The sequence below is a fragment of the Rana temporaria genome, chromosome 2, assembly GCF_905171775.1.
Source record: "Rana temporaria chromosome 2, aRanTem1.1, whole genome shotgun sequence".
Classification (NCBI taxonomy): Eukaryota; Metazoa; Chordata; class Amphibia; order Anura; family Ranidae; genus Rana; species Rana temporaria.
The window spans coordinates 458,899,907-458,926,429 of NC_053490.1; the positions used below are offsets into that span (position 1 = coordinate 458,899,907).

The window sequence follows — 26,523 nt, forward strand, 5'->3', positions numbered from 1 at the left end:
CTAAGATTTTTTTAATGCAGCTTTTGACTGTGTTTGCAACAATACTCTCAGTTGGGGACACCCCAGGGTCTATGAATAACCAGCCTGTGTGTTTTGCTGTAGGCCTGAGATAAGCATTTTGGTTTACCTGTATATATTGTATCAGTGAATGGGGTACAGACACAGGCCTCTGTTACTCTGCACTGCCTGCTTAAAAACCAGGGTAGAGTTTAAGGGTACCCCCAAGGAAGCATGTCCAGCAAATCTTTGCCAGTGTCCAATTATGTGATAGTACCCGCCTGTAACCCAGAGTCTATGAATACCCAGCCCTTGTCCTTTCCTGTACTGTACTCTAAGATATGAAATTTACAACTAAGTCAAAATTCCTCTTTCTTTGTTTAAATGTTTTCTTGCTGTGGGTTCACATCTACTTTTTAAGTCATGACAAAGCTATTGCCAAATAGGTTCATAGTGGGAATTTAAAAACTGCCCTGGTTTAGAAAGGTTGTACAAATATGAGAGTTAAAGTGGGTAATCATGGGACAAGAACACATACAGTGCATCCGAAAAATATTCACAGCACTTCACTTTTTCCACATTTTACAGCCTTATTCCAAAATGTATTCATTATTTTCCACAAAATTTCCAAACAATAACCCACAATGACAACGTGAAAGAAGTTTGTTTGAAATCTTCGCAAACTTATTAAAAAGAAAGAAGAAAAAAAACACATGTACATAAGTATTCACAGCCTTTGCTCAATACTTTGTTGAAGCACATTTGGCACCAATTACAGCCTTAAGTCTTTTTGAATATGATGCTACAAGCTTGACACACCTATTTTTGGGCAGTTTCTCCCATTCTTCTTTGCAGTAATTCTCAAGCTCCATCAGGTTGAATGGGTCCTCTCCAGAGATGTTCAAGTGTGGGCTCTGGCTGGGCCACTCAAGGACATTCACAGAGTTGTCCTGTGGCCACTTCTTTGTCATCTTGGCTGTGTGCTTAGGGTTGTTGTCCTATTGGAAGATGAACATTTGCCCCAGTCAGAGGCCCAGAGTGCTTTCCATCAAGCAAGGATGTCTCTGTACACAGCTGCATTCATCTGTCCCTCGATCTTGACTAGTCTGAGTTCCTTCTCCTGAAAAACATCCCACAACATGATGCTGCCACCACCATGCTTCACTGTAGGGATGGTACTGACCAGGTGATGAGCGGTGCCTGGTTTCCTCCAGACTTGACACTTGCCATTCAGGCCAAACAGTTCAGACTTGGTTTTATCAGACCAGGGAATTTTGTTTCTCATGGTCTGAGAGTCCTTTAGATGCCTTTCGGCAAACTCCAGGTGGGCTGTCATGTGCCTTTTTACTGAGGAGTGTCTTCCGTCTGGCCACTCTACCATACAAGCCTGATTGGTGGAGTGCTGCAGAGATGGTTGTTCTGGAAAGTTCTCCTCTCTCCACAGAGAAACACTGGAGCTCTGAGTGTGTGTCCATTGGTTCTTGGTTACCTTCCTGACTAAGGCCCTTCTCACCCGATCGCTCAGTTTGGCTGGGTGGTCTGCTCTAGGAAGAGTCCTGGTGGTTCCAAACTTCTTCCATTTACATATGTTAACTGTGGGTCCTTTATATAGGCAGGTGTGTGCCTTTCCAAATCATGTCCAATCAACTGAATTTACCACAGGTGCAGTCCAATCAAGTTGTAGAAACATCTCAAGGCTGATCAGTGGAAACAGGATGCACATGAGCTCAATTTTGAGTGTCATGGCAAAGGCTGTGAATATTTATGTACTTTTTTTTTAGTTTAAAGCCAAGTCATGAAGCACAAGATGTTGAAGGTGTGATTTGAGAATGCCTTGTATGGCAAAACTGAAGATCCAGTGGAAGTATCCACCAGTAGAGGGGTGAGGGGGGACATTGAAGTCGCCTCCAACCACCAGAAAGCCAGCAAACAGTCACAGAACGTTCAAAGAAAACCCACTTGACCTGTGTTGGGACAATAAATATTAGCAAGGGTAATAGATCTGCGCGCCCCTATCCTAACAGGCTGATGATGGATGTGATTTAGCCTGCCTGTGCTTGCCACCCACAGTAAATGTACTGTGGGCGGTTGGCAAGTGGTTAAAGTCTTTTATTGGTGAAATAGGTAATTCCCTGGACCAGTGGACTTTCATGTATTGCTTGCTGTAAAAAATGTTACTGTCCAATTGTGTCTGGACCTGATTTTTAGTATGTTTGTGGAGCCATCTTACACAGGCACAAAGATAGAAAATATATATGTGTACCTAAAGAAAAATACATTCTAAAAAAGCAGCACACTAATGGTCCTTATACAAGACCTAAAAGTACTGTGACACAGGAGCACTAATAAAACTTAGTTGGTTTATAACCATCCCAAACATTAAAAACAATAGAAGTGCTGACCATCATACACTATATGTGTTCAAATCATAAATGAACTTGCAGCAATATAAGTGAAAACAACCGAACCCCGCCCCCCGTGGGGCTTGGTGATGTCACATGCTCAAAGTACTGTGCCAGCAATCTTGGATCTTCTACTGCTGGCTTTTCTGTGTTTTTATCTACATGTGAGTGGCCTTTTAATAAACATTTGTTTTTTTGTTTTTTAAACTACTACACTATTGGATGTTTCTTTATAGTCCTCTTCCATTACATGTGTGTGTTAGCTCAGCTGGTGTTGCTGGCTACTACAGACTGTCAAAGCTGTCTGTCATTCGGGCATTTTTAGATCCTACGGTTCCAATAAGTGTGTGTGCTGAACTTGGGGACACCTGTCATTGACACGCACTGTTTTGAAGTGTTACATGTGGCATTGCACCTGGCTCCTTATATTCAGTGTAGCACTTTATTGGGGACATTGTCACAAATTGAATTTAAATTGTGTTATTTGTGTGTTCTGCTTATAATTATGCTGCAGGTTATTATTTTAATTATTTGAGCACATATATTTTAATTGTTAGCACTATATTTTATTGTCTTTCGGGATTTGTTCTAAACCAACCAATTTTTTCTTAGAGCACTTGCTTTACAGTACTTAAAAAATATATATTATATCCCTTTCTTAGTCTCTGATTTTTCAGATTCCCAAACAGATTATTAGCATGTGTTACAGAAGACACAGTGTGTCTAAGGGGATTATTTTCTGTAAAAGTTTTGTGATACCCAGATGTCAATGTAATAATCATACTAAATAGTAGAGATAATTTGTGCTCAAACATTCTAAATGTGCAGTTGGGAGTTCTCTCTACGCAACACTTTTCTTATTAGGTATAATACTACATCCCCCAAACTCCACAGCACACGGCTCCTTCGTCAGTAATTCCTTTTTGATGTAAACTTTGCTTTTTTAACAGAATGTAAAGCTATGTCCTTCCCTAATGTACAGGCTTGAAAGCTACAAGCATTTGCCTGCCTTACTTATCGAGCTCTGCTTTTTAGATGTTAAAAGCACTCACTCCCAGGATATATTCCTAATGAGGTTTTATAATTGTGTCTCTGGGGTGCTCTTTACATAACCCAGCAGTACTCTGGATCTGAGCTGGCCGGACCTGTTCAGCTAGAATGATAACTGCTGTAATGAGTCCGGGGACACTGCAGAGATTTGCTATGAGAGTAACTGCTGGCTAGTGGAAGGAGTCAAGAACACATTTGATTTAGGTCATTTATTACAGAGGAACAGCTTGGCTGCAATTATTGCCAATCCTTGACACGGCAGCTCTGTTTCCATCTGATTAGAGTGCCCTGGCATGGCCCTCAGCAGAAGACAAGAAAATATACTAAGATCCTAACTATTAAATGTGTATTCTTGCCACTCTCAGAGATCATACTATGCCAGTCTGTTAAATGAGTCCAAACAAATAGCATGTAGTATTAATCTTTTGGCATCATCCCTTATACCTGTGCTTTATTTGGTTCTAAAAGTAACATTCATTTATTCCAAATCTATAATCCTCATTTAATAAATAACCAAACAGAGGTCTTCATTCATAAATCAGAATCTACCACTTTAGGAAATGCAGTAAAATCATGCTCAGCATTTTTTAAATGATTTTGTGGGCATTTACAAAAAAATGCTACTAAAATACAGCATGGGCTTTTTTATCAAGTGATGTGGTATTTTAGTAGTGAACGCTTGTGGTAATTTAACAGGGCGATAGCCAGAGTCCTTGGCAACCAGTAAAAAATTGCTGAATTTCAGGGAGTGGGCGGCCACCATGTCTTTAACCGTTAAGTCTGCAAAACGACGATGTAAACAAAAATAATTTCTGGCAATGAAAAGAAGAAAACAGCGTGGAGTTGTTGTCCTCCCCCCCAGACCCCCCCCCCCAGTCCATATTGGGCCCTTCAGAGTTGGTGGGGTTTTTTTTTTTGTCGTCTTTTCTGGTTAGGGGTGGCAGTAGGCATCGTGAGTGACAATAAATCTACAGCGGGGGGACTTTTTTTTTTTGTTTTAAATAAAGGGCTTTTCAAGAACTGTCTGCATTTTTATTTTCTTAATTTTTTGGGTGAATATACTAATTCCCATAGGACAAGTGGGGGGGGGGAGAGATTGCAGTGGCTTCCATATTCTGATAAGCTCCTCCACCCTGAAGGGCCTATTATGGATTGGGGGGGGAGCTGTTTTTGTTCCTAATTTTTCATTGCCGGCAATTATTTTTTCTACAGTGCCTTGAAAATGTATTCGTACCCCTTGAAATTTATGTTACAACCAAAAACATAAATTTATTTTATTGGGATTTTATTTGATAGACCAACACAGTGGCACAGAATTCATTTTTTTTTTTTACAAATTAATGTGTGAAAAGTGTGGCGTGCATTTGTGTTCACTACTTCGTAGAACCACACTTCACTACAATTACAGCTGCAAGTCTTTTTGGGTATGTCTACCAGCTTTGCACATCTAGAGAGTGACCGTTTTGCTCATTCTCAAGACTTGCAGACTCTTAACAGGTTTTCTTCTTAAATTGCCCTGTATTTGATTCAATCCATCTTCCCATCAACTCTGACCAGCTTCCCTGCTGAAAAAAAAAACATCCCCACAATATGATGCTACCACCACCATGTTTCATGGTGTGTTCAGGATGATGTGCAGTGTTTTCCACCGCACATAGTTTTTTGCTTTTAGGCCAAAAAGTTAAAATTTGGTCTCATCTGACCAGAGCACCTTCTTCCACATGTTTGCTGTGTCCCCCACATGGATTCTCGCAAACTGCAAATGGGACTTCTTATGGCTTTCTTCTTGGCACTCTTCCATAAAGGCCAGATAGGTGGAATGCAAGACTAATAATTGTCCTGTGGACAGTTTCTACCACCTGAGCTATGGATTTCTGCAGCTCCTTCAGAATTACCATGGGCCTCTTGGCTGCTTCTCTGATTAATGCTCTCCATGCCAGGCCTGTTAGTTTAGGTGGACGACCATGTCTTGGTAGGTTTGCAGTTGTGCCATACTCTTTCCATTTTCGGACGATGGATTGAACAGTGCTCCGTGAGATGTTCATAGCTTGGGATTTTTTTCTTGTAACCTAACCCTGTATTAAACTTCTCCACAACTTTATCCCTGACCTGTCTGGTATGTTTTTTGGCCTTCATAATGCTGTTTGTTCACTAAGGTTCTCTAACAAACCTCTAAGGGCTTCACAGAACAGCTTTTATATTTGATATTAAATTATACACAGGTATACTCTAATAATTAGGTGATATCTGAAGGCAATTGGTTCTGCTAGATTTTAGTTAGGGGTATCGGAGTAAAGGGGTTGAATACAAATGTACGCCACACTTTTCACATATTTATTTGTAAAAAAATTAAAAACATTCATTTTATTTTCCTTCCACTTCACAATTATGTGCCACTTGGTGTTAGTCTATCACATACAATCCAAATAAAATTCATTTACGGTTTTGGTTGTAACATGACAAAATGTGGGAATTTTTTTTTGAAAAAAAAAAAAAATCCTGTTCCCTTAAAGCATGTTATACAGCACAGCACTTGTGCTGTGTTATTTGGCCCCCTGCATGCCCTAAAAAGCCTGGCTGGCTATACCCTCCCTTGTGCAAACAAACCACGATAATCTTGGCTGCTGATACCGTGGTCTGTTTGCATAATTCTCTCAGCCGCAGCTCTCAACAGCCAGGCAACAAACATTTTCAGAGGGCAGCAATGGCAGCCTCGATTTCCCATTATAGGTTAAATTCATTTGTTTGCGATCACCATTTACATTACAAAATGTCTGCCTACAAATAGCACTTGCACCTTTTGCGATGAGTCCTGCCATGTGTATTGAATCGATTTTGAATCGTAGGCCCAATGTCTGTTTGTATTTTACTGGAGTGTTTATCTTTGTAAATGCATGGTTGTGAATTCCTATCCAGACACACATAATCAGAAGATTTTACAGCTAATTTATGTGCACAGCTGCAGCTCCTTTGTTTGAAGTAGTCAATGTAATTTAAATAGGTTTGTAAACATTCTGTATAAATTCTTTAATTATCTGAAGGATGAGGAGCCTGCCAGCAGCTGCATATATTTGTTGGGTATTTTATTTAAATCAGGCATGGATTTGTTTTTTTTTGGTAGTCATCTCTGAGGGGAGAAAATTCTTTTGAAGTTGTTGACTGTGTAAATAGTAAAATTATTCGCACGCTAAGTAACATTTGCTAATTTTTCCTTCAATTGTCTTAATAATTCATATGTATAAATATTAAAGTGCTTCTTGTGTTTTCACAGTATTGCAATGGCAACAAAAGAAAACATGACATCACAGAGGGGAATTTTGAAATCCATACAGAGCCGAATGAATACCTTGGCCAGTATCCTTACATAATACGTTTCTGGTCAATTATTATACTGTATATATCTTTTTTTTTTTTTTTTTTTTTTTTTTTATAACATGAGGTAAGTACAGTCAAAAGTCTCATTACTCAATTACTCTTGCTATCAAACTAATTGCAGACCTAAAAAAAAATTAACCTGGAATGTGGAATCTAGAACTCCTTTCCTCAAAAAAACAACACAACCTTTAATATTACTGGGGGTTCCGATCTATTGGATTGAATATATGGTCTTAACAGTAACCGCTATTTTTGTATTGCCTTGGCAAACCATGTTTCTTTATGTGCAAGCTTCTAGTAAGCCCCACAGTATGAAGGAGCAATAATTGTATGTAAACCCTTACCTTGGAAAACAACCCATTCAGTATAGTATAGAAATGAAAGGAAAACCATTTCTGTATAGATATTAAAATAACATTATAAATAGCTACCCCCCCCCTTATTTTTTGATAAGTTATCACATAACCTCTGTTCTCAGCAGCAGAGAGGTTAGGGAGGAGAAACCACAGCACACTGGTCTTTCGGGTGACAGGTTGAGTAGGGGGTTGTATGAGCAGAAGTCTGATCATTAGAGAAGCGCACACAGAGTTCCCAGCACAGATCGAGAACTGACCACTCTGCCCTTATATCTTGTGTAGTCAGCTTTTAATAGGAAAGCAGAGGGACTGGCAGGAACAACAGGGATTTCACACAACGGAAGAAATACAAAGAGAACAGGAGACTTTTTTCATACATGTACAAAGCAGGGATATATCAGGAATATGAAATGTTGGGCTTACATATTCTTTAACCTGTAGCTACTCGTGAACAATTTACAGGAGTGGCAGGTCAAGTACACAAGCATAAAACACAAAGCATTGATTCCCTTATGTATGGTCTAATGATTACTGGGGATGCATTTAAAACTCTATAATCTCTTAAAACAATATACTGTGAGAATGTATGTATTGTGTAATTTTTTAATTAGATTTGAATATAAGCAAACAGCACAAATATTGCAAGAATCCATAAAAGCCACAATAAACTTTAAAGAAAAACTCCTCAGACTCTGGCCATTTGATTTAAATGCATTAAATGGTGGTTAAAAATATGGCAGACCTAGAAATTTTCCTATCGACACAGTATTCTGTGATAAGTAATACCGTGTTTCTCCGAAAATAAGACCGGGTCTTATATAAATTTTTGCTACAAAAAACACACTAGGGCTTATTTTCGGGGTAGGGCTTATTTAATTACGGCATTAAAGTGGTTATAACCCTAAAAAACAAAACAAAAAAAACTGTTTCTTTTTTAAAGCATGATAGATAGCACAGGGCATGTGCTGCATCATTTACCCCTCTCCATGTTCTAAAAATCAATCATGAATAAATCAATAAAGTTCCTGTGTCACCCCCCAAAAATATTATACTGGTACATTAGTGTGTAAACTAATCCACTGCCCACAGTTTTATACCATAAAAATACCTTTTACAGCTCTCCTGGGCATTCACGTGTGATCTGCTCTTCTCTGAGATCCCTCTCTGTCAGCCCGCTCCGTGTACTGCAGGGAGGGGCCGCAGACATCAGTGGGGAGGAGAGAGAAGAGCCGAGATCCCGCTGACGTCAGCCTGCTCCATACACAGAAGAGGAAGGGGCTGCAGACATCAGCCGGGAGGAGAAGAGAGGACCTCCGGTGGCTGTAAAACATTATATTATTAAACCGTAATAAACGGAGACACTGCACCAGTATACAGTAATGGATTACAGTTTTTTTAAGTGAACTTTGATAGGGCTTATTTTCGGGGTAAGGCTTATATTGCAGCCCACCCTGATAATCTTACTTTCGGGTTGGGCTTATTTTCAGGGAAACACAGTAGTACAGTCTCCCCATTCTAACCATCATAGGTCTTTGTTGTAAGCAGTGACAGACCATGGAACCAAAGTTGTGGCAAAACTCTGGGGATGTCCTCAATTTTTCCATTCAGTGTGGGGGAGAGGATTGCTTCCAGCTAAGACAAATATTTTTTGCCATAAATATAATCGTCTTTTAATTAAACATATTTAAAGTTCCTTTATCACCCCCAGAAAACATGCCTTCAGGTATTGGAGATTAGGTAGGCTCAATGCAGTTGTCCTTTGTCCAAAATGGTTTGTGGGGGTCAGTGCATAAAAAAAAATCTACTTCTTGACCACAGGCTCAGATGCAGAGTTGGGGCGTGCCTAATCCTTAAACCAGACATTCGAAGAGTGGTGTAGTTTGAGTCATATCACTAACGCCACCCATCGACGGTTCGAATCTCGGCAATTCAGTAGGAACTGGCCAAGATTCGAACCATGATATGGGCAGGTTGAATGTCCCAAGTAGATTGATACACTTGAGTACAACCAGCCTGCTGGATTTTGCATTTGATTTTCGCTAGTGGTTAGTATAGCCGCTAGCAAGAAACACTGGCTTCCCCGCCGGGAGTATACAATAGCTCGGTGGGAGGAATTCCCCTGTCAAAAATCCCGTGGTTGCAGGAAAGAAATTTGCTCCGTGTATGGACTGCTTAAGTCTTTTCAAAGTCTTCCCAAACCTCTGCCATCAGTTGTGGTCTCAAGTTATGCCACTCATGTTGAATTGGAGGATTTTGATTTGTTCTGGTGGAAAGTAATGCTGCATAGAACCAAGTTATCAGTTTGGTGTTATCCATTAATAGTAGGATTTTTTTCTAGATGGGTTTGTGCGATTTAAACCGCTTTAAATTGCGTAGTGGCTGCATGACAAAGCTGGTGACAATCTAGAAATTTATCTGCAGGAACTGTATACTCTAATGGCATGGACTGGAAACATAATGCCTGGTACACACTACAGTTTTATTTCGTGCAAACCCACAGGTTGGCAGAAAAAAAACTGACAGCTCCAGTCTGAAGCCTCTGCACTAATCCAGCATGCATGGCCGGCTTCTGTCATACAGACCGACTTACACACGGGCAGAATGTCAACCGGTATTTTTTGTACCGGCAAATGTCTCCTGACATTCTGCCCATGTGTACTGGGATTTAGTGTTCAGTCTTTGAATAGTTCATGAATGAATTAAACTCACAGCGAGGACCAAACCCCTGCACTATGCACTGACAGGCACTCTAGATATTGGATACCCCAAATCATGTTATTAACCACTTCCAGGCCAATTCTGGCATTCCTCTCCTACATGTATTAACCACTTGCCGACCAGCTCCTGTACATATACGGCGGCAGGTTGGCTCTCCTGCGCAAATTGGCGTATATGTATGAGGGCTCCTTTACGCGCCATAGCAAGCACGCGCTCCGACGGAGGGCACGATGGCCACCAGCGATCATGGGCACGAGAGCCAGAACAGGGATTTGTGTAAACACAAAAATGCTTGTTCCGACAGGGAAGTAGAGACAGATCTGCTGTTTGCAATAATTCCCCTTCCGGTGAAATTTACAAAGTACCGTAATCAGTTCATTTTTATAGCTGTATAAATGTCAATGGTCCCAAAAATGTGTCAAGTGTCCGATCTGTCCACCGCAGTCCCACTAAAAATCGCAGATCACTGCTATTACTAGTAAAAAAAATGATAAAAATGCCATAAATCTATTATCTGTTTTGTAGACGCTATAACTTTTGCGCAAACCAATCTCTATACACTAAGTCTACTTTCACACCTAAGTTGTTGGGGGCGTCAGCGGTAAAGCACCGCTTTACCACCTTTTTTATTGCGCTTTTCGGTCGCTAGCGGGACGCTTTTAACCCCAGTTGGTGGCTGGAAAAGGGTTAAAAACGCCCACAAAGCAGCATTGTAGGGGTGCTTTGCCGGCGATTTCCCGGGCACTGCACAATGATTTCAATGTGTACACACACACCGCTCCTGCAGCGCTGCAAAGATGTGAATTGCACCATCCTGCCGGCACACCAACTCCAGTGTGAAAGCCCTCGGGCTTTCACATTGGAGTGAGAGGAGAGGCACTAGGCAGGCACTATTTTTAGCGCTATAGAGCCTGTAAAACGCCTCAGTGTGAAGCAGCCTTATTGGGATTTTTTTTAGCAAAAATATGTAGAATACATAATGGCCTAAACTGATAAAGAAATTCATTTTTTTAACGTTTTTTTGGCTATTATAGCAAAAAGTAAAAAATATATATATATTTTTTCAAAGTTGACTCTTTTTTTTTTTTTATTTGTTTATAGCGCAAAAAATAAGACTTGCAGAGATAAGCAAATACCACCAAAATAAATCTCTATTTGTGGGGAAAAAAGGATGTCAGTTTTGTTTGGGTGAAAGGTCACACGTGTAATTGTCAGTTAACCACTAAAGCCCCAGAAAGATTTACCCCCTTCCTGACCAAGCCCTTTGCTCTTATCGTCCATGGACGGACACAGCTCCTTAAGTCTTGACAAGTGGGTTATGTTCCCTGTTTACAGGAGAGGACTAGGCAGAAACATGTTAGATCATTAAATGCATGTTACATTAACAGAGTTGAACAGCCCCGCCCAGGGGGCGGTCCCTCCAGACATAACCCTCCTCACTGCAGCATGTAGCCTCAGTTTCGTTCTGCCTAGCACAGGAGAAGGACAAATGGCTCCCTTTGGGCCCAGCGCCTTAAAAGAAATTTTCTTTATTTTCTTTTATTTAACATTTTTCTTGAAGAATCTTCATTGAATGAATGAATGAATGAAAAACTTATAAAGCGCGGCGCATGCGAACTGAATCACTTCTGGGCTGAGAAACAGGCTGGATAATATAGATCCTTGTAGTCTACTCAGTCCGACCAGCAAGCGTGGACACACCTTTGCAAAGAGGCTTGGTCTGCCACGCCATGACTGGGCTGTGGTGTTGTCTCACTCACAGTGGACCGTGCCGACAGCTACCTCCATTGCGGTTGTAGGTCTGTCAGGAATGCGTCAGCGAGTCCTCGCTCAGGATGGGTAAGTACAGTCCCTCCCGCTTAGGTGGGTTGGTACGGCTGGGCATTCCTGGGGTTCGGGGGTCCTCTTCTCCTCCCTTCCCTGCTCCTTTCCCTCTGCTGCATTGCAAACATTTGCCGCTGTTGGGGGGGGGGGGCCTCCCTGAGGGGACTGTGTCTGGCCTGAGTTTTTTTGTGGGGTTTCTGTGTTGTTGTTTTTTTCTTTTTTTTTACACTTTTAAAAGCCTTAGAGGCCTTTGCTGTTTAAATGCAGCATTTTGCCGCCACGCGGTCGGCTCTGGCGCCATTTTTGGGGTGGTTTTCAATTGCATTTAAAACTCCCATTGGCGGCCATTTTGCCATAGCCGCGCTCGAGGATGTTCGGCGGCCATCTTGGCTGACCCCTAGTGCTGAATCTACAGCGCACACAGGTCCCTTCGGATGCACGAGTTACCTCAGTGTTTTTTCCTCCCCACATGCCGTGTGCTGTGGGCGGCGCTGAGCAGTCTCCTCCTCGGTGAGTCCCCTGGTACCTCCGACCAGCGCAGCAAAGGGTGAGTTGCCCTGAATAGGGCATGGGAGCTGACGTTTTCTGGTGTAACACAATTGTATGTTATACATACACACTATGTGTATGTGTTGCTCTATTTGGTGTCAGTATCTGGTCCTTCCCCTACATGTTTGTGATGGCAGCGGGTGTCTAATACCTGGGATCCCCACAGATGTTTTTTACTGTTTGTCCTGGACACTTTGGTGCCAGGGTGGGGGTGGACTGCGGACGAGCAGGGGATTAAAGGTGTGCCCCCCCTCCCCCCAATATCCCCTGGGGAATGCTTTGTCACAATGGAGCCATGGACCAGATACCTGGGGGTGTAGGATAAGGCCACTGAGGGCTTTTGTAGTCCCTCACCGCCTGGCGGCCCAGTGCCCCTTGAGGAGAGCCTTTTTAAGAGAGTGGGCTTCTTCTCCGGCGGTGGACCCTCCGGGGGTCATGTATAGGTGACCACCCCCCCATTGCGGGACACCCCCACTTGTATGGATTTGACTGAGAAGATCCGAAGTTCTGACCCGTTTCATGTCTATGATGCTGGGGTCTGCCTTGCGGCCTATTGTGGCCACTACTCTGGAATCCCAGTCGCTCACAGAGTGAGCATGTTGCACCATACAGTGGAGGAGCGTCAGCTCTCTCCCGAAGTTATTAGCAGCGGGTCCAGGGCCTTGTATATGTCTGTGATGTTTCACTGAATGCCGCGCCTTTGATATCCAGGGCTTTGGTGTCAGAGATGGCGCCTTCTCTGGTTGGAATACTGGTCTGCTGGCCCTGACAGATTTACCCTTTTTGGGTGGGAGACCTTTTGGGTCCTCGCTGGACGACGACATCAAGGATGTCACTGGAGGGAAGAGCACTCTCCTCCCTCAGGCCTCCAGGGGGAAGGGGCCCCGCCGTTGGCCGGGTCCTTCTCTTTCCACACCAAAGCGGTATTTTTCGTCAGTCAGGGTCCACGGGCGAACCTCCCGGGCCAACAAAGGCTCAGCTGGGGGACTGATCCGTCCCTGGGTGTGTAAGCCGATCACGCCGGCACCTGAACCCGCCAATGTATGTAGCTTCCCCTGCCCGTCTCTGAGGTGGGGGTTCGCTTTTGCTGTTAACAGCTCGGTGAACCTCCCTGCTCTCCGACCAGTGGGTCCGCGAGGTGGTATCTTCGGAGTACTAGATAGAGTCCCTTCCGATCCACCAAACGGATTTCTTTCCTCGTGTCTCCCTCTCCCGGCTCGTCGGTCTGCCTTGGGGCAGTGTGGGACTTGTTGAGCTGCGGGGTGATTTTATCTTCCCTGCAGGATTAGAGGTTTGAGGGATTCTATCCAAACCTGTTCTCGGTCCCAAGGATGAGCATGGTTCGCCCGATTTTCGGCTTCAAGGGCCTAAAAGGCCTTTGTGAATGATGGGTAGTTCCGCTCGGAATCCATTCGTTCGGTGGTAGCTGCGCTCCATCCGGGGGACTTTCTGGCGTCCTTGGACATTAAGAACGCATACATGCATGTCCCACTTTGCGCAGGTCACTGTCAGTTGTGGTCCTCCCTTTTGATCTGGCGCCAGCACCAATGGTTTTCACCAAGGAGTTTTGCACTTATCCTTACCTTGTTGGGACAGCGAGGCTTTGCCATCGTGGGTTCTTGGACGACTTTCTGACTCAGAGGTTGTGTCTGTAGCTTTTCGGACCCTCCGTGAATTCGGGTGGGTGTTAAACATTTGGAGTCGTTCCTGGTTCCGACTCAGTTTGGAGTGCCTATGGCTTCCGGACTCCTTGGTGGCGAAGGTCTTTTTTCCCCTGGAGAACTTGCAGACTCTTCAGTCGGCGGTGAAGTTATTGGCATCACGCAATCCGTCTCTCTTCGTTTGCATGCAAATCCTAGGTCTGTAGGGAGCCTCCTCCGAGGTACTGTATGCCCAGTTCCACCCTCATGTTTTTTTCCAGAGGGAAATGCTGTCCGAGTGGTACGAATCTCTTGTCTCTGAATCAGATTCAGGTGCGCCACCTAGTCAGTGTCTCTCTGAATTGGTGGCTGAGATCCCTGACTCTTCGGTCCGGGAAGTGGTTTCTTCCTTTCTGTGGACGGTGATAACAACGGATTCCAACCTCTAGGGTTGTGGGGGTGCCTGGGGGGTCCGGTCGGCCCAGAGTCGCTGGACTTGAGTGGACCTACGGCCACACTGCCCTGTATGCGCCCGTTCTCGTCAGATCTCGGTAACAATCCAGGCTCGGGCCTGGTTAGTACCTGGGTGGGAGTCCGCCTGGAAATACCAGGTGCCGTAGACCCTGTCTACCGTTACTTGTCCTAGTACTGTGGGCGGTCAGGCTATGCCTCTCCTCGTGGTTGAGGGGGTTGCAAGGTCGTCCGATCTAGATTCAACCTGACAATGCCACGCTGGTGGCTTCGGGCTACCATCAAGTATACCGGCAGGCGGGCTACTGGAGTCACCTGATGTTGGACCAGGACAACTGGTCTTGGCACATGAAGTCAACTCTCTTGCATCAGGTGAGCCTCGCAGGGCATGGATCTTCTAGTCACCTGTCTCAGCCACAGGGGTATCAAGGTTCGTGGCCAGATCTAGTGATCTGGTACAGACGCGCAAGTCGCGCTGGTCACCCTGTGGGGTCTGTCTCGGCGACTTTATGCCTTTCCCCCATTGTAGTAGCTTCCCTGGCTGCTCCACAGAGTGGAGGCTGAGGAATACCAACGATTTTAATAGCTCCAGATTGGCCTTGGCGTCCTTGGTGCGCCGATATTGGGTGCCTGGTAGCGGAGGTACCCTGGCTGTTGCCAGGGCAGGAGGTCCTTCTGTCTCGAGGTTCCATACTTCCTCCTGTTGTACAGTCACTGACTTGCTCAACAGGGCTATTGGAAGCCAGACTTTAAGGGACCATTATCTGTCCGACTCGGTTATCTCAACAATGCTGAGGATAGAGTGCCTGCCCTGCATACCTTTCATTTGCACGGTAGTCTTCTTCCGGAGGACCTACCGTCGCGTCTGGCTGACCTACATCTCTTGGTGCGAAGAGATGGAATGACGTCCACGGACATACTCGGTGTCCATGGGCCTGCTGTTTTTACAGCTTGGAGTGGATCAAAATTGGTTTAGAGCACCGTTTGGGGGCAGATTTCAGCCTTAGCTGTGTTCTTTCAGTGGCCTTTTTGCGGCCGTTCCCTGGTGGGTACCTTTTTGTGGAGGGGGCTTGTCTTATACTTTCCCCTCTTGGCCCATCTCTTCCCCCATGAGTTTTGACTCTGGCACTCTCGGTTCTTCAGGAACCTTCCTTTTGGAAACATCAGAGAGATTTTCTCGACACTTTCTCAGAAGTGGCCCCTTTAAATGGCCTTTACCTCTGTTAGAGGGGTTTCTGAGTTGGCGCTCTTGTCTTGCAAGCCGCCATGCTTGATCCTTCATAGGCTTAGGTGGTGGTACGTCCGCAACCTTCCTTTCTTCCGAAGGTGGTTTCGACCTGTCGCCGGGATAAGGACATTGTTTCTTCCATCCTTCTGTCCTCAGCCGGCGCATACTACGGAAGTTGTCTTTCATACTTTAGGCGTGGTACGCGCTTTGCGGTTGTACCAGCCGGCTACGGCTCCATTTCGGAGATCTGACTCTTTTGTGTCGGTTTCAGGTCCACAAAAGGGCCTGGCAATCTCGTTGCCCACCATTTCTCGGTGGATCAGGTAGGCTGTCATACAGACCTATGCTCTTAAGGGGCAGGCCCCCCTTTTCCGGTCCGACAGCATGCGTCGGTCTCAGGTGTGCAAGGCGGCGACTTGGTCGTCCGTTTAACAACCTCTTTCCAGAATTTACATGCTGTGAGTGCATCTTCTGATGCTTCTTTCGGCCGCTAGATTTTTGCAGGCGGCTGTTTAAAGTTGCGCCTCCTCTTTTGTGGAGCTCTGCTTGTTTTGGAGTGAAGTTAAAATTGGTTTTACTGATATATTTCCCACCCCTCGTTTTGACACTGCTTGGGGACGTCCCACTTGTCAAGACTTAAAGGGTCACTAAAGGGAAAAAAAAATGTTTTGCTGAAATGACTGTTTATTGGGTATAGAGACATAAAAGTTAACCGATTCCTTTTAAAAATGATAAAAAATTGAATCTAATCTATAATGTGCCTCTATTTTCACTTTCGGTTTTAAAGGTACATACATGAAGTTCCGGGTGAGAGGTGAGTCGGGAAGACTCACAGAACAAAAACAAACAAATCCAGGGCAGTGTTTTGTTTTTAAAATGAATCTGATTGGTTCTGAGGAGTTTTAGACACACAGTAATGACAGCTTAGACCACCGTGAAAATCTCCCAGTACCATGGTTATAAGGAAACAGGCAACCAGGAAGTGTGGAGATCACAGCAGAATTACAGCTACTTCAAAGCAAAAACGAACAATGAGGACATGAAACCAGTACTGCAGTAAGGTAAAGGAAGCTATTTAGCTAAAAAAAATATTTCCTTTAGTGACCCTTTAAGGAGCTGTGTCCGTCCATGGAGATAAGAGAAAATAGGATTTTTTGTACTCACCGTAAAATCCTTTTCTCTGAGTCCATGACGGACACAGCTCCCACTCCTCCTTTTTAGGTTTGTACTGCTTGTTACGAACTGAGGCTACATGCTGCAGTGTGGAGGGTTAGATCTGGAGGGACCGCCCCCTGGGCGGGGCTGTTCAACTCTGTTAATGTAACATGTATTTAATGATCTAACATGTTTCTGCCTAGTCCTTTCCTGTAAACAGGGAACATAACCCACTTGTCAAGACTTAAGGAGCTGTGTCCGTCCATGGACTCAGAGAAAAGGATTTTACGGTGAGTACAAAAAATCCTATTTTTTTGCAATTCGGCACTGCATCGATTTAACTGATTGCGCAGTCGTGCAATGCTATACCCAAACACAATTGACATCCTTTTTTTCCCCATAAATAGATCTTTCTTTTAGTGGTATTTGATCACCTCTGCGGTTTTTATTTTTTGCTCTATAAACAAAAAAAGAGCGAAAATTTTTAAGAATAAAAAACATTTCTTACTTTTTACTATAATTAATAAATATCCCCAAAAATATATAAAAACAAATTTCTTCCTCAGTTTAGGCCAATATGTATTGTACATATTTTTGGTAAAAAAAAATCGCAATAAGCATATATTGATTGGTTTGCGCAAAAGTTATAGCGTCTGCAAAATAGGGGATAGATTTATGGCTTTTTTTTTTTTTTTATTAGTAATGGCAGCGATCTGCGATTTGTATCGTGACTGCAACATTTGTGGTGGACAGATCAGACACCTTTGACATATTTTTGGGACCAGTGACATTTATAGAGCGATCAGTGCTATAAAAATGCACTTGTTACTGTATAAATGTTGTATAAAAAAAGGGGAAAGGGGAATGGGAATAATTTGCGCTTAGTAAGAAATGTATGTTAATAAAACAATTAAGATAGGGTCCTGAGAAGGACGTCCTGCTGCTAAACACTACAACTTAGATATAAAGTGTAAAGAAAAATGTGCAAAAACAGTGTAGCGCTACACTGTTTTTGCACACTGTATACATTTTACTGCCAGGGAAGGGGTTAACACTGAGGGGGCGATCAAGGGGTCAACTGTGTATTCCCTCACTATGTTCTAACTGTGTGGGGATGGGACTAACTAGGAGAGATGACAGATCGCTGTTTATACTTTGTGGCAACACACAATCTGTCTCCTCTCCTCTGAGAGCAAAGGGATTCAAATCCCCTTGTTGGCTCTCGAGCATGAGATTGTGCATGGCCAGCGGTCGCATTCCGCCGGCCACACGCATAGGGTCCCCCGTCGTGCAATAGGCGCGCACCCTCTAGCGGCTCTTAAAGGGCCGACGTATGGGTACGTGATTTTGCGCACCCGTGCCACTTTCCTCGCAAACATTTACCTGGTCATTAGGGGGAAAATCCTTCTGGGGCTGAAGTGGTTAAACATAATTTTTCATTTATTTTTTTGTTATAAAACTACTTATTACCCCCAAATATTATATACATTTTTTAAGCAGAGACTAAAATGGTTGGTGCATATTTTTATGTCACGCTGTATTCGGTATGGCTTTTTTGCTAAGTTACATTGGTCCAGCTTGGACAATGTACAGTAAGTGCATGTGCCATACCTGACCCATGTGTTAGATGAAAATCACTGTAGTAAGCACAGCCCTTATTGGGGCCGCAGGGGTGCATGTGGTGCATCAGTGTGAAAGCAGTCTTAGACCCAATCAGACCCTCCATTCACCTCTATGTCCATTCACCCCCACTTACCTCCAATCCGCAAAGAAAACAGAAGGTGATCTGTCCCCTTCCGTCTGGGCAGATTGAATTGGAGGGCCCATAGAGTAGCGTGGGCTGAGTCTGTGTCTGTTCAGCATATGCAGAATGGACACAGACCTGTCATCCACTTATTCCACTCATTTTGGCCCGCGATTGGTTACCAAGTCACTTCAGTGGTCCTCGCTCTTCAAAAGGTTGGGCACCCCTGCTCTAAATAAATAGATGCCCAACATATCAAGTCCTAAAAGTGCATGTACACATAAAACTGCTACAAAATTCATTACTCTAAATTTCCCATAGGTGAGACTTTTCAAAGCCTCTGCAGATCATCAATTTGCACACACTTCATTTCGTGTTCATTTTTTACAGTGCAAATGGACAAAAAATATTTTTGGCTGGAATTTAGCTTTAAGAAACCTGTTCTGGTTTTTAATAACCTGATGTATTACAGTGGGGATCGAAAGTTTGGGCACCCCAGGTAAAAATTTGTATTAATGTGCATAACGAAGCCAAGGAAAAATGGAAAAATCTCCAAAAGGCATCAAATTACAGATTAGACATTCGTATAATATGTCAAAAAAAGTTAGATTTTATTTCCATCATTAACACTTTCAAAATTACAGAAAACAAAAAAATGGCATCTGCAAAAGTTTGGGCACCCTGCAAAGTTAATATCTTGTACTGCCCCCTTTGGCAAGTATCACAGCTTGTAAACGCTTTTTGTAGCCAGCCAAGGGTCAATTCTTGTTTGAGGTATCTTTGCCCATTCTTCCTTACAAAAGTCTTCCAGTTCTTTGAGATTTCTGGGCTGTCTGTCACACACTGCTCCTTTAAGGTCTATCCATAGATTTTCAATTATGTTGAGGTCAGGAGATTGTGAAGGCCATGGCAAAACCTTCAGTTTACGCCCATTGATGTAATCCCCCATGGATTTTGAGGTGTGTTTAGGATCATTTTTCATTTGTAGAAGCCATCCTCTCTTTAACTTCAGCTTTTTCACAGATGGCATCAAGTTATGATCCAAAATTTGATGAAATTTTATTGAATCCATTTTTCCTTCCACTCGTGAAATGTTCCCTGTGCCACTGGCTGCAATACAACCCCAAAGCATGATTGTTCCCCCCCCCATGCTTAACAGTTGGACAGAGGTTCTTTTCATTAAAGCGGAGCTCCACCCTAAAGTGGAACTCCCGCTGATCGGACCCCCCCCCCCCCCTCCGGTGTCACATTTGACACCTTTCAGGTATTTGCACCCACTTCCGGCCACACAGTCTCGGGCAGACTGCGAGCACGACGTCACCTCCGCCCCCCCCCCTCCCCGTTGTGTTCTGGGAACACTCGGCTCCCAGTACACAGCGGGAGCCAATCGGCAGGCGTAGCGAGACTCGCACATGCGCCGTAGGGAACCGGGCAGTGAAGTCGGAGTGCTTAATTTTCTGGTTCCCTCACCGAGGATGGCGGGGGAGACAGCAGAGTGATGAGCGATCGCTTGTCCTCTGCTGCGGACGGCGCTGGACTCCAGGACAGGTAAGTGTCCTAATATTAAAAGTCAGCAGCTGCAGTATTTGTAGCTGCTGGCTTTTAAAAAAAAATTTCAGCAGACATCCGCTTTAAATTCTGTGCCCTTTTTTCTCCAAACGTACCTTTTGCTCATTCCGGCCAAAAAGTTCTATTTATACCTCATCGGTCCACAGAACTTGTTTCCAAAATGCATCAGGCTTGTCTATATGTTCATTTGCAAAGTTCAAACGCTGATTTTTGTGGTGGGGACGTAGAAGAGGTTTTCTTCTGATGACTCTTCCATGAAGACCATATTTGTACAAGTATCTCTTTATAGTGGACTAGTGTACCACAACTCCAGTGTCTGCCAGATCTTTCTGGAGGGATCGTGCAGTCAAACGTGTGTTTTGAATTGCTTTTCTCACAATCCTGCGAGCTGTTCCGTCTGATTTTTATTGGTCTTCCAGATCTTGCTTTAACTTCCACTTTTCCTGATGACTGCCATTTCTTACTTACATTCCGAACAGAGGATATTGACATCTGAAAACGCTTTGCTATCTTCTTATAGCCTTCTCCAGCTTTGTGAGCATCAACTATTTTCAGTTTCAGTTTTCTAGACAACTGCTTAGAAGAACCCATGGTGCTGATTGTTGGGGCAAGGTCAGATGAGTCTGGGCATTTAAAACCTTTGAGATTGACATCACCTGGTCTTCCCAGACGATGATTGAGAACAATCCATGACACTGGCAGGTCTCAGCTTTGCAAAGGGGGCAGTGCATGCTATAAATTCTACAAGGTGCCCAAACTTTTGCAGACGCCATTTTTTTGTTTTCTGTCATTTTGAAAGTGTAAATGATGGAAATAAAATCTACCTTTTTTTGACATATTATAAGAATGTCTAATCTGTAATTTGATGCCTTTTGGAGATTTTTCCATCTTTCCTTGGCTTCGTTATGCACATTAATACAAATTTTCACCTGGGGTGCCCAAACTTTCGATCCCCACTGTATCGTTATTATATACCTGGGTGTATGTTGCTTTATTAAAATTCCTTTTCTTTTGATGCATTAATGCCAAATTTGGGTGAAACCTTACTGTACTATAAAATAATTGGTTTGCCTTTTTATATATGAAAGCATTTTCCCTTGCTCCTTTAAGTTCTCTAGCGATTTGATATTTAGTATATAAACACACAGGGGTCACTTTATGATCTCTTGTATGATGTCTTTGAAACTCTTCTTGTTAACAAGTTTTTCTCCGGAAGATATTTCTCTTATTTTTGCCTACATACATTAAAAACTGCAGAGACTCTTAACAGCAAAGGACCATCTGTGGCGATGTTCTGATTTCTTAACCTGCGGAAAAATGTCTCACTTTATTTGGCTTACATTACAATTTTGAATTTTTTCCTTAACCACTTGCTGACGTGTGGTTCTAAATCTCCAGGAGGCCGTCTTTATACGGCCTCCAATCCTCCGGGCCACTGGGGGGCGCGCGAGCGCCGCATCACTGAGATGTCGATGCGCGTGCCTGGCGGCCTCGATGTCCGCCAAGCACCCGCGATCGGCGGTTACAGAGACAAGGACGTGGATCTGTGTGTGTAAACACACAGATCCACGTCCTGTCAGGGAGAGAGGAGACCGATCTGTGTCCCTTGTACATAGGGACACAGATCGGTCACCTCCCCCAGTCAGTCCCCTTCCCCCACAGTTAGAAACACTATGCAGGGTACACACTTAACCCCTCCCACACCCCCTAGTGTTAACCCCTTCAATGCCAGTCACATTTATACAGTAATTCGTGCATATTTATAGCATTGATCGCAGTATAAATGTGAATGGTGCCAAAAATGTGTCAAGTGTCCGATGTGTCCGCCATAATGTCGCAGTTCCAATAAAAATCGCAGATCGCCGCCATTACTAGTAAAAAAAAAAAAAAAAAAAAATTCTTCTGTCCCCTATTTTGTAGGCGCTATAACTTGTGCGCAAACCAGTCGCTTATTGCGATTTTTTTTTTATTTTTACCAAAAATATGTAGCAGAATACATATCGGCCAAGACTGAGAATTATTATTATTTTTTTTTTAATTGGGCTATTTATTATAGCAACAAGTAAAAAATTTTTTTTTTTTTCAAAATTGTCGCTTTTTTTTGTTTATAGCGCCAAAAATAAAAACTGCAGAGGTGATCAAATACCACCAAAAGAAAGCTCTATTTGTGGGGGAAAAAGGACGTCAATTTTGTTTGGGAGCCACGTCGCACGACCGCGCAATTGTCAGTTAAAGCGACGCAGTGCCGAAAGCTGAAATTTCACCTGGGTAGGAAGGGGGTGTATGTGCTCAGTAAGCAAGTGGTTAAAGATAAGTTTTATTTATATATATATATATATATATATATATATATATATATATATATATATATATTGCTATTTTCCTTCTATTATGCTATCTTTTTTCCTTTCCTCTTGTGTTCACGAATGGTAAGATTATGCAGACAGATCAATGGAGAGGTGTCATAGGTTTAATTACACAGTAATGACTGTAGAGACAGGAAAAGTGCTTAATATTTCAGGAGCTGCATTGTTGGCTCCATTCTTCCCTCTCATTTTTCCTTGCCACTGGGAGTATACTGGAACCACATTAGTATTTGTATATGTTCTTTGAGAAGGAATGCTGGCATAGTACAGAAGAAGGACACAAGTCAAGTTGCTGAATAAATGTTTGTGTATTGAGTTGCGAGAGTGTCTGAGAACTCTTTGCGTTTTTATTTTTTATCTTCTTTTAATACATAGCTCATAAATTGTGATCTTTATGTTATAATAAAGACAGCCTTCTGCTTTTATGAATAAAAGCAGCTTGCTTTCAGTTGCACGCTGCTTACATTTGAGGTCAGTTTCAGATGCTTCAGAGATCATTAAAGTAAAATTCCAGCTTTCATTTCACCCTAAATAGTTCATTTTGGCCATGACATTACTATGTGCTGTAGTATCATACTGTATGTAACGTTCGTTACATACAGTATGCGGTAGTGTTTTCTGCAGCAGTACAGGCGACTTTCGCTCTGCTGCCGAAAACAAAGTCAGCCTGAACGCTTCTGTGCAATTCAGGAGATGCCATGAATACTTATGACTGAATACAAGGCTTCCTCTAAATGGCCAAGGTGGAAATTGCGACATCTGCCCACCTATCCACCTCAGCCAATCAGTAAGCCTTGTATTCTTTAGTAAAAATAAAATACTTCTCCTGAATGGCGAAGCATTCAGGCTGACTGTTTTGTTCCGGCAGTAGACAGGAAGTTGCCCATACTGCTGCTGAAAATAGCACCACATACTGTATGTAGCTAATGATACAGCAGTATGATACATTACACAGTGGCTGCATAATAATGTCATGGAAAAAGATTGGGCCACCCTGGCCCAAACAAATTATGTAAAGTCAAATGAAAGCTGGAATTCTACTTTGAGAGGTAATTTATAGATGCATGTGACTTGCAGTGGACATGCTGACTTACATTTGTTCTCCTGATTTGCATTAACCACTTCAGCCCTGGACCATTTGGCTGGCCAAAGACCAGGCCACTTTTTGCGTCACTTTAACTGACAATTGCGCGGTCATGCGTGACATGGCTCACAAACAAAATTGACGTCCTTCCCCCCCCCCCCCCCCCCCCACAAATGGAGCTTTCTTTTAGTCGTATTTGATCACCTCTGTGGTTATTTTTGGCGCTATAAATAGACAATTTTGAAAAAAATCTATTTTTTTACTTTTTGCTATAATAAATATCCCCATAAAAATATATGAAATATATATTTTTTCCTCCGTTTAGGCCGATATGTATTCTTCTACATATTTTTGGTAAAAAAAAATCTCAATAAGCGTTTATTGATTGGTTTGCGCAAAAGTTATAGCGTCTACAAAATAGGGGATAGTTTTATGGCATTTTTATTAATATATTTTTTTTTTTACTAGTAATGGCGGCGATCAGCGATTTTTATCGTGGCTGCGACATTATGGCGGACACATCGGACACTTTTGACACCATTTTGGGACCATTGTCATTTTTACAGCCATCAGTGCTATAAAAATACACTGATTACTGTAAAAATTACACTGGCAGTGAACGAGTTAACCTGTAGGGGGCGCTGAAGGGGTTAAGTTGGACCTAGGTAGTACTTCTAGCTGTTAGGAGGCGTGGCTTGCATGGCACTTTACTGATCGCTGTTCCCGATTACAGGGAACAGACGATCAGTGACGTGTCACTAAGAACAGGGAGATGTTGTGTTTTCACTGACATCTCCCTATTCTTCAGCTCTGTGACCTGATTGTGGGACACCGGTGGACATCGAGTCCGCGGGTCCTGTGGGCATGGTCACGAAGCTCGCGACAGCTCGATAATGCGGCCGGCAAATTAAAGAGGACATATCTATATGCCTATTTGCCCAGCCGTGCCATTCTGTCGACGTAAAAAGTTGTGCGGAGGTCGGCAAGCGGTTAACCTGATTCAAGCTGCTTTTGCGCTCCCCTTGACTTGTATGGGAAGGGAATTTGTTCTGAAACAACCAAAACTCAGTGGACATATTTTACATATTGAACAAAGGAGATTAACCACTTGACAACTGGGCACTTAAACACCCTTAATAACCAGACCAATTTTCAGCTTTCGGTGCTCTCACATTTTGAATGACAATAACTCAGTCATACAACACTGTAACCAAATGAAATTTTTGTCCTTTTTTTCCCACAAATAGAGCTTTCTTTTGGTGGTATTTGATCACCTCTGCGGTTTTTATTTTTTTCGCTATAAATGAAAAAAGAACGAAAATTTTGTAAAAAAATGAATTTTTCTTCATTTCTATTATAAGATTTTGCAAAAAATGAATTTTTCTTCATAAATTTGGCCTAAAATGTATACTGCTACATATCTTTGGTAAAAAAAAAAAAAAAAATTTGGATATTATTTAGTCTGGGTGAAAGTTATAGGGTCTACAAGCTATGGTACCAATTACTGAAAATTGATCAATTTGATCACATCTGAAGTACTGACGGCCTATCTCATTTCTTGAGACCCTAACATGCCAGAAAAGTACAAATACCCCCTAAATGACCCCTTTTTGGAAAGAAGACATTCCAAGGTATTTAGAAAGAGGCATGGTGAGTTTTTTGAAGTTGTCATTTTTTCCCACAATTCTTTGCAAAATCAAGGTTTTTTTTTTTTTTGTTTTTTTTCCACAAAAGTTTCATATTAGCAGGTTATTTCTCACACACAGCATATGCATACCACAAATTACACCCCAAAACACATTCTGCTATTCCTCCCGAGTATGGCGATACCACATGTGTGAGACTTTTACACAGCGTGGCCACATACAGAGGCCCGACATGCAGGGAGCACCATCAGGCGTTCTGGAACACCCAGACCAATTCTGACATTCCTCTCCTACATGTAAAAATCATCATTTATTTGCTAGAAAATTACATAGAACCCCAAAACATTATATATGCTTTTTTAGCAAAGACCCTAGAGAATACAATGGCGGTCGTTGCAACTTTTTATCGCGCATGGTATTTGCACAGCAATTTTTCGAACGCATTTTTTTGGGAAATAAAACAGTTTTGTGCTTTTTAAAAAAAAAAACATTAAAGTTAGCCCAATGTTTTTGCATAATATGAAAGACGAAGTTACGCCGAGTAAATAGATACCCAACATGTCACCCTTCAATATTGCACACGCTTGTGGAATGGCGCCAAACTTCGCTACTTAAAAATCCCCATAGGTGACGTTTTAAATGTTTTTACTGGTTACATGTTTTTAGTTACAGAGGAGGTCTGGGGCCAAAATGATTGCTCTCGCTCTAACGTTCGCAGCGATACCCCACATGTGTGGTTTGAACTCAGTTTTCATATGTGGGCGGGACTTACGTACACATTCGCTTCTGTATACGAGCACGCGGGAACAGGGGCGCTTTAAATATTTATTTTTTATTTTTATTGTTCATTTTACTTAATTTATTTTAGTTTGACACGTTTTTCCCCAAAAATAAATGTTTTGATCACTTTTATTCCAATTACAAGGAATGTAAACATCCCTTGTAATAGGAATATAGCATGACAGGTCCTCTTTACAGTGAGATATGGGGTCAATAAGACCCCACATCTCACCTCTAGGCTGGGAAGCTTGGAAAAAAACAAGAAAAAAAACAAGAAAAAAAACGATCCTGGCTTCGATCGCAGCGGTGAGTCAGAAGAAGCACCGGAGGGCGAAGGGAGTGGGGACGTCCCTTTTTGCCTCCCGTAAGAACGATCAAGAGGCGGAACAGCCGCCATGATCGTTCTTATGGTGTAGAGAATCGCCGGCTGAAAAAAATGATATCTGAATGATGCCTGTAGCTGCAGGCATCATTTAGATATCCCTGCACAAAGTCAAGGACCTCATATGACGTGGGCGGGAAGTGGTTAAAACACATTTTTTTCCCCAGAGTATTTTCTGGGTATTGCA

At 42.9% G+C, this 26,523-nt stretch overlaps 1 protein-coding gene across 2 annotated transcripts in view; it reads left to right on the forward strand.

Annotated features, from left to right (window-relative positions):
• Positions 1-26,523, forward strand: part of GOSR1 (golgi SNAP receptor complex member 1) — a 163,353-nt gene that overhangs the window by 131,088 nt on the left and 5,742 nt on the right. For both annotated transcript variants that reach the window (XM_040338578.1, XM_040338579.1), the window contains exon 8: positions 6,721-6,803. In XM_040338578.1, the coding sequence (XP_040194512.1) occupies positions 6,721-6,803 (83 nt within the window). The remainder of the gene's footprint in view (positions 1-6,720; positions 6,804-26,523) is intronic.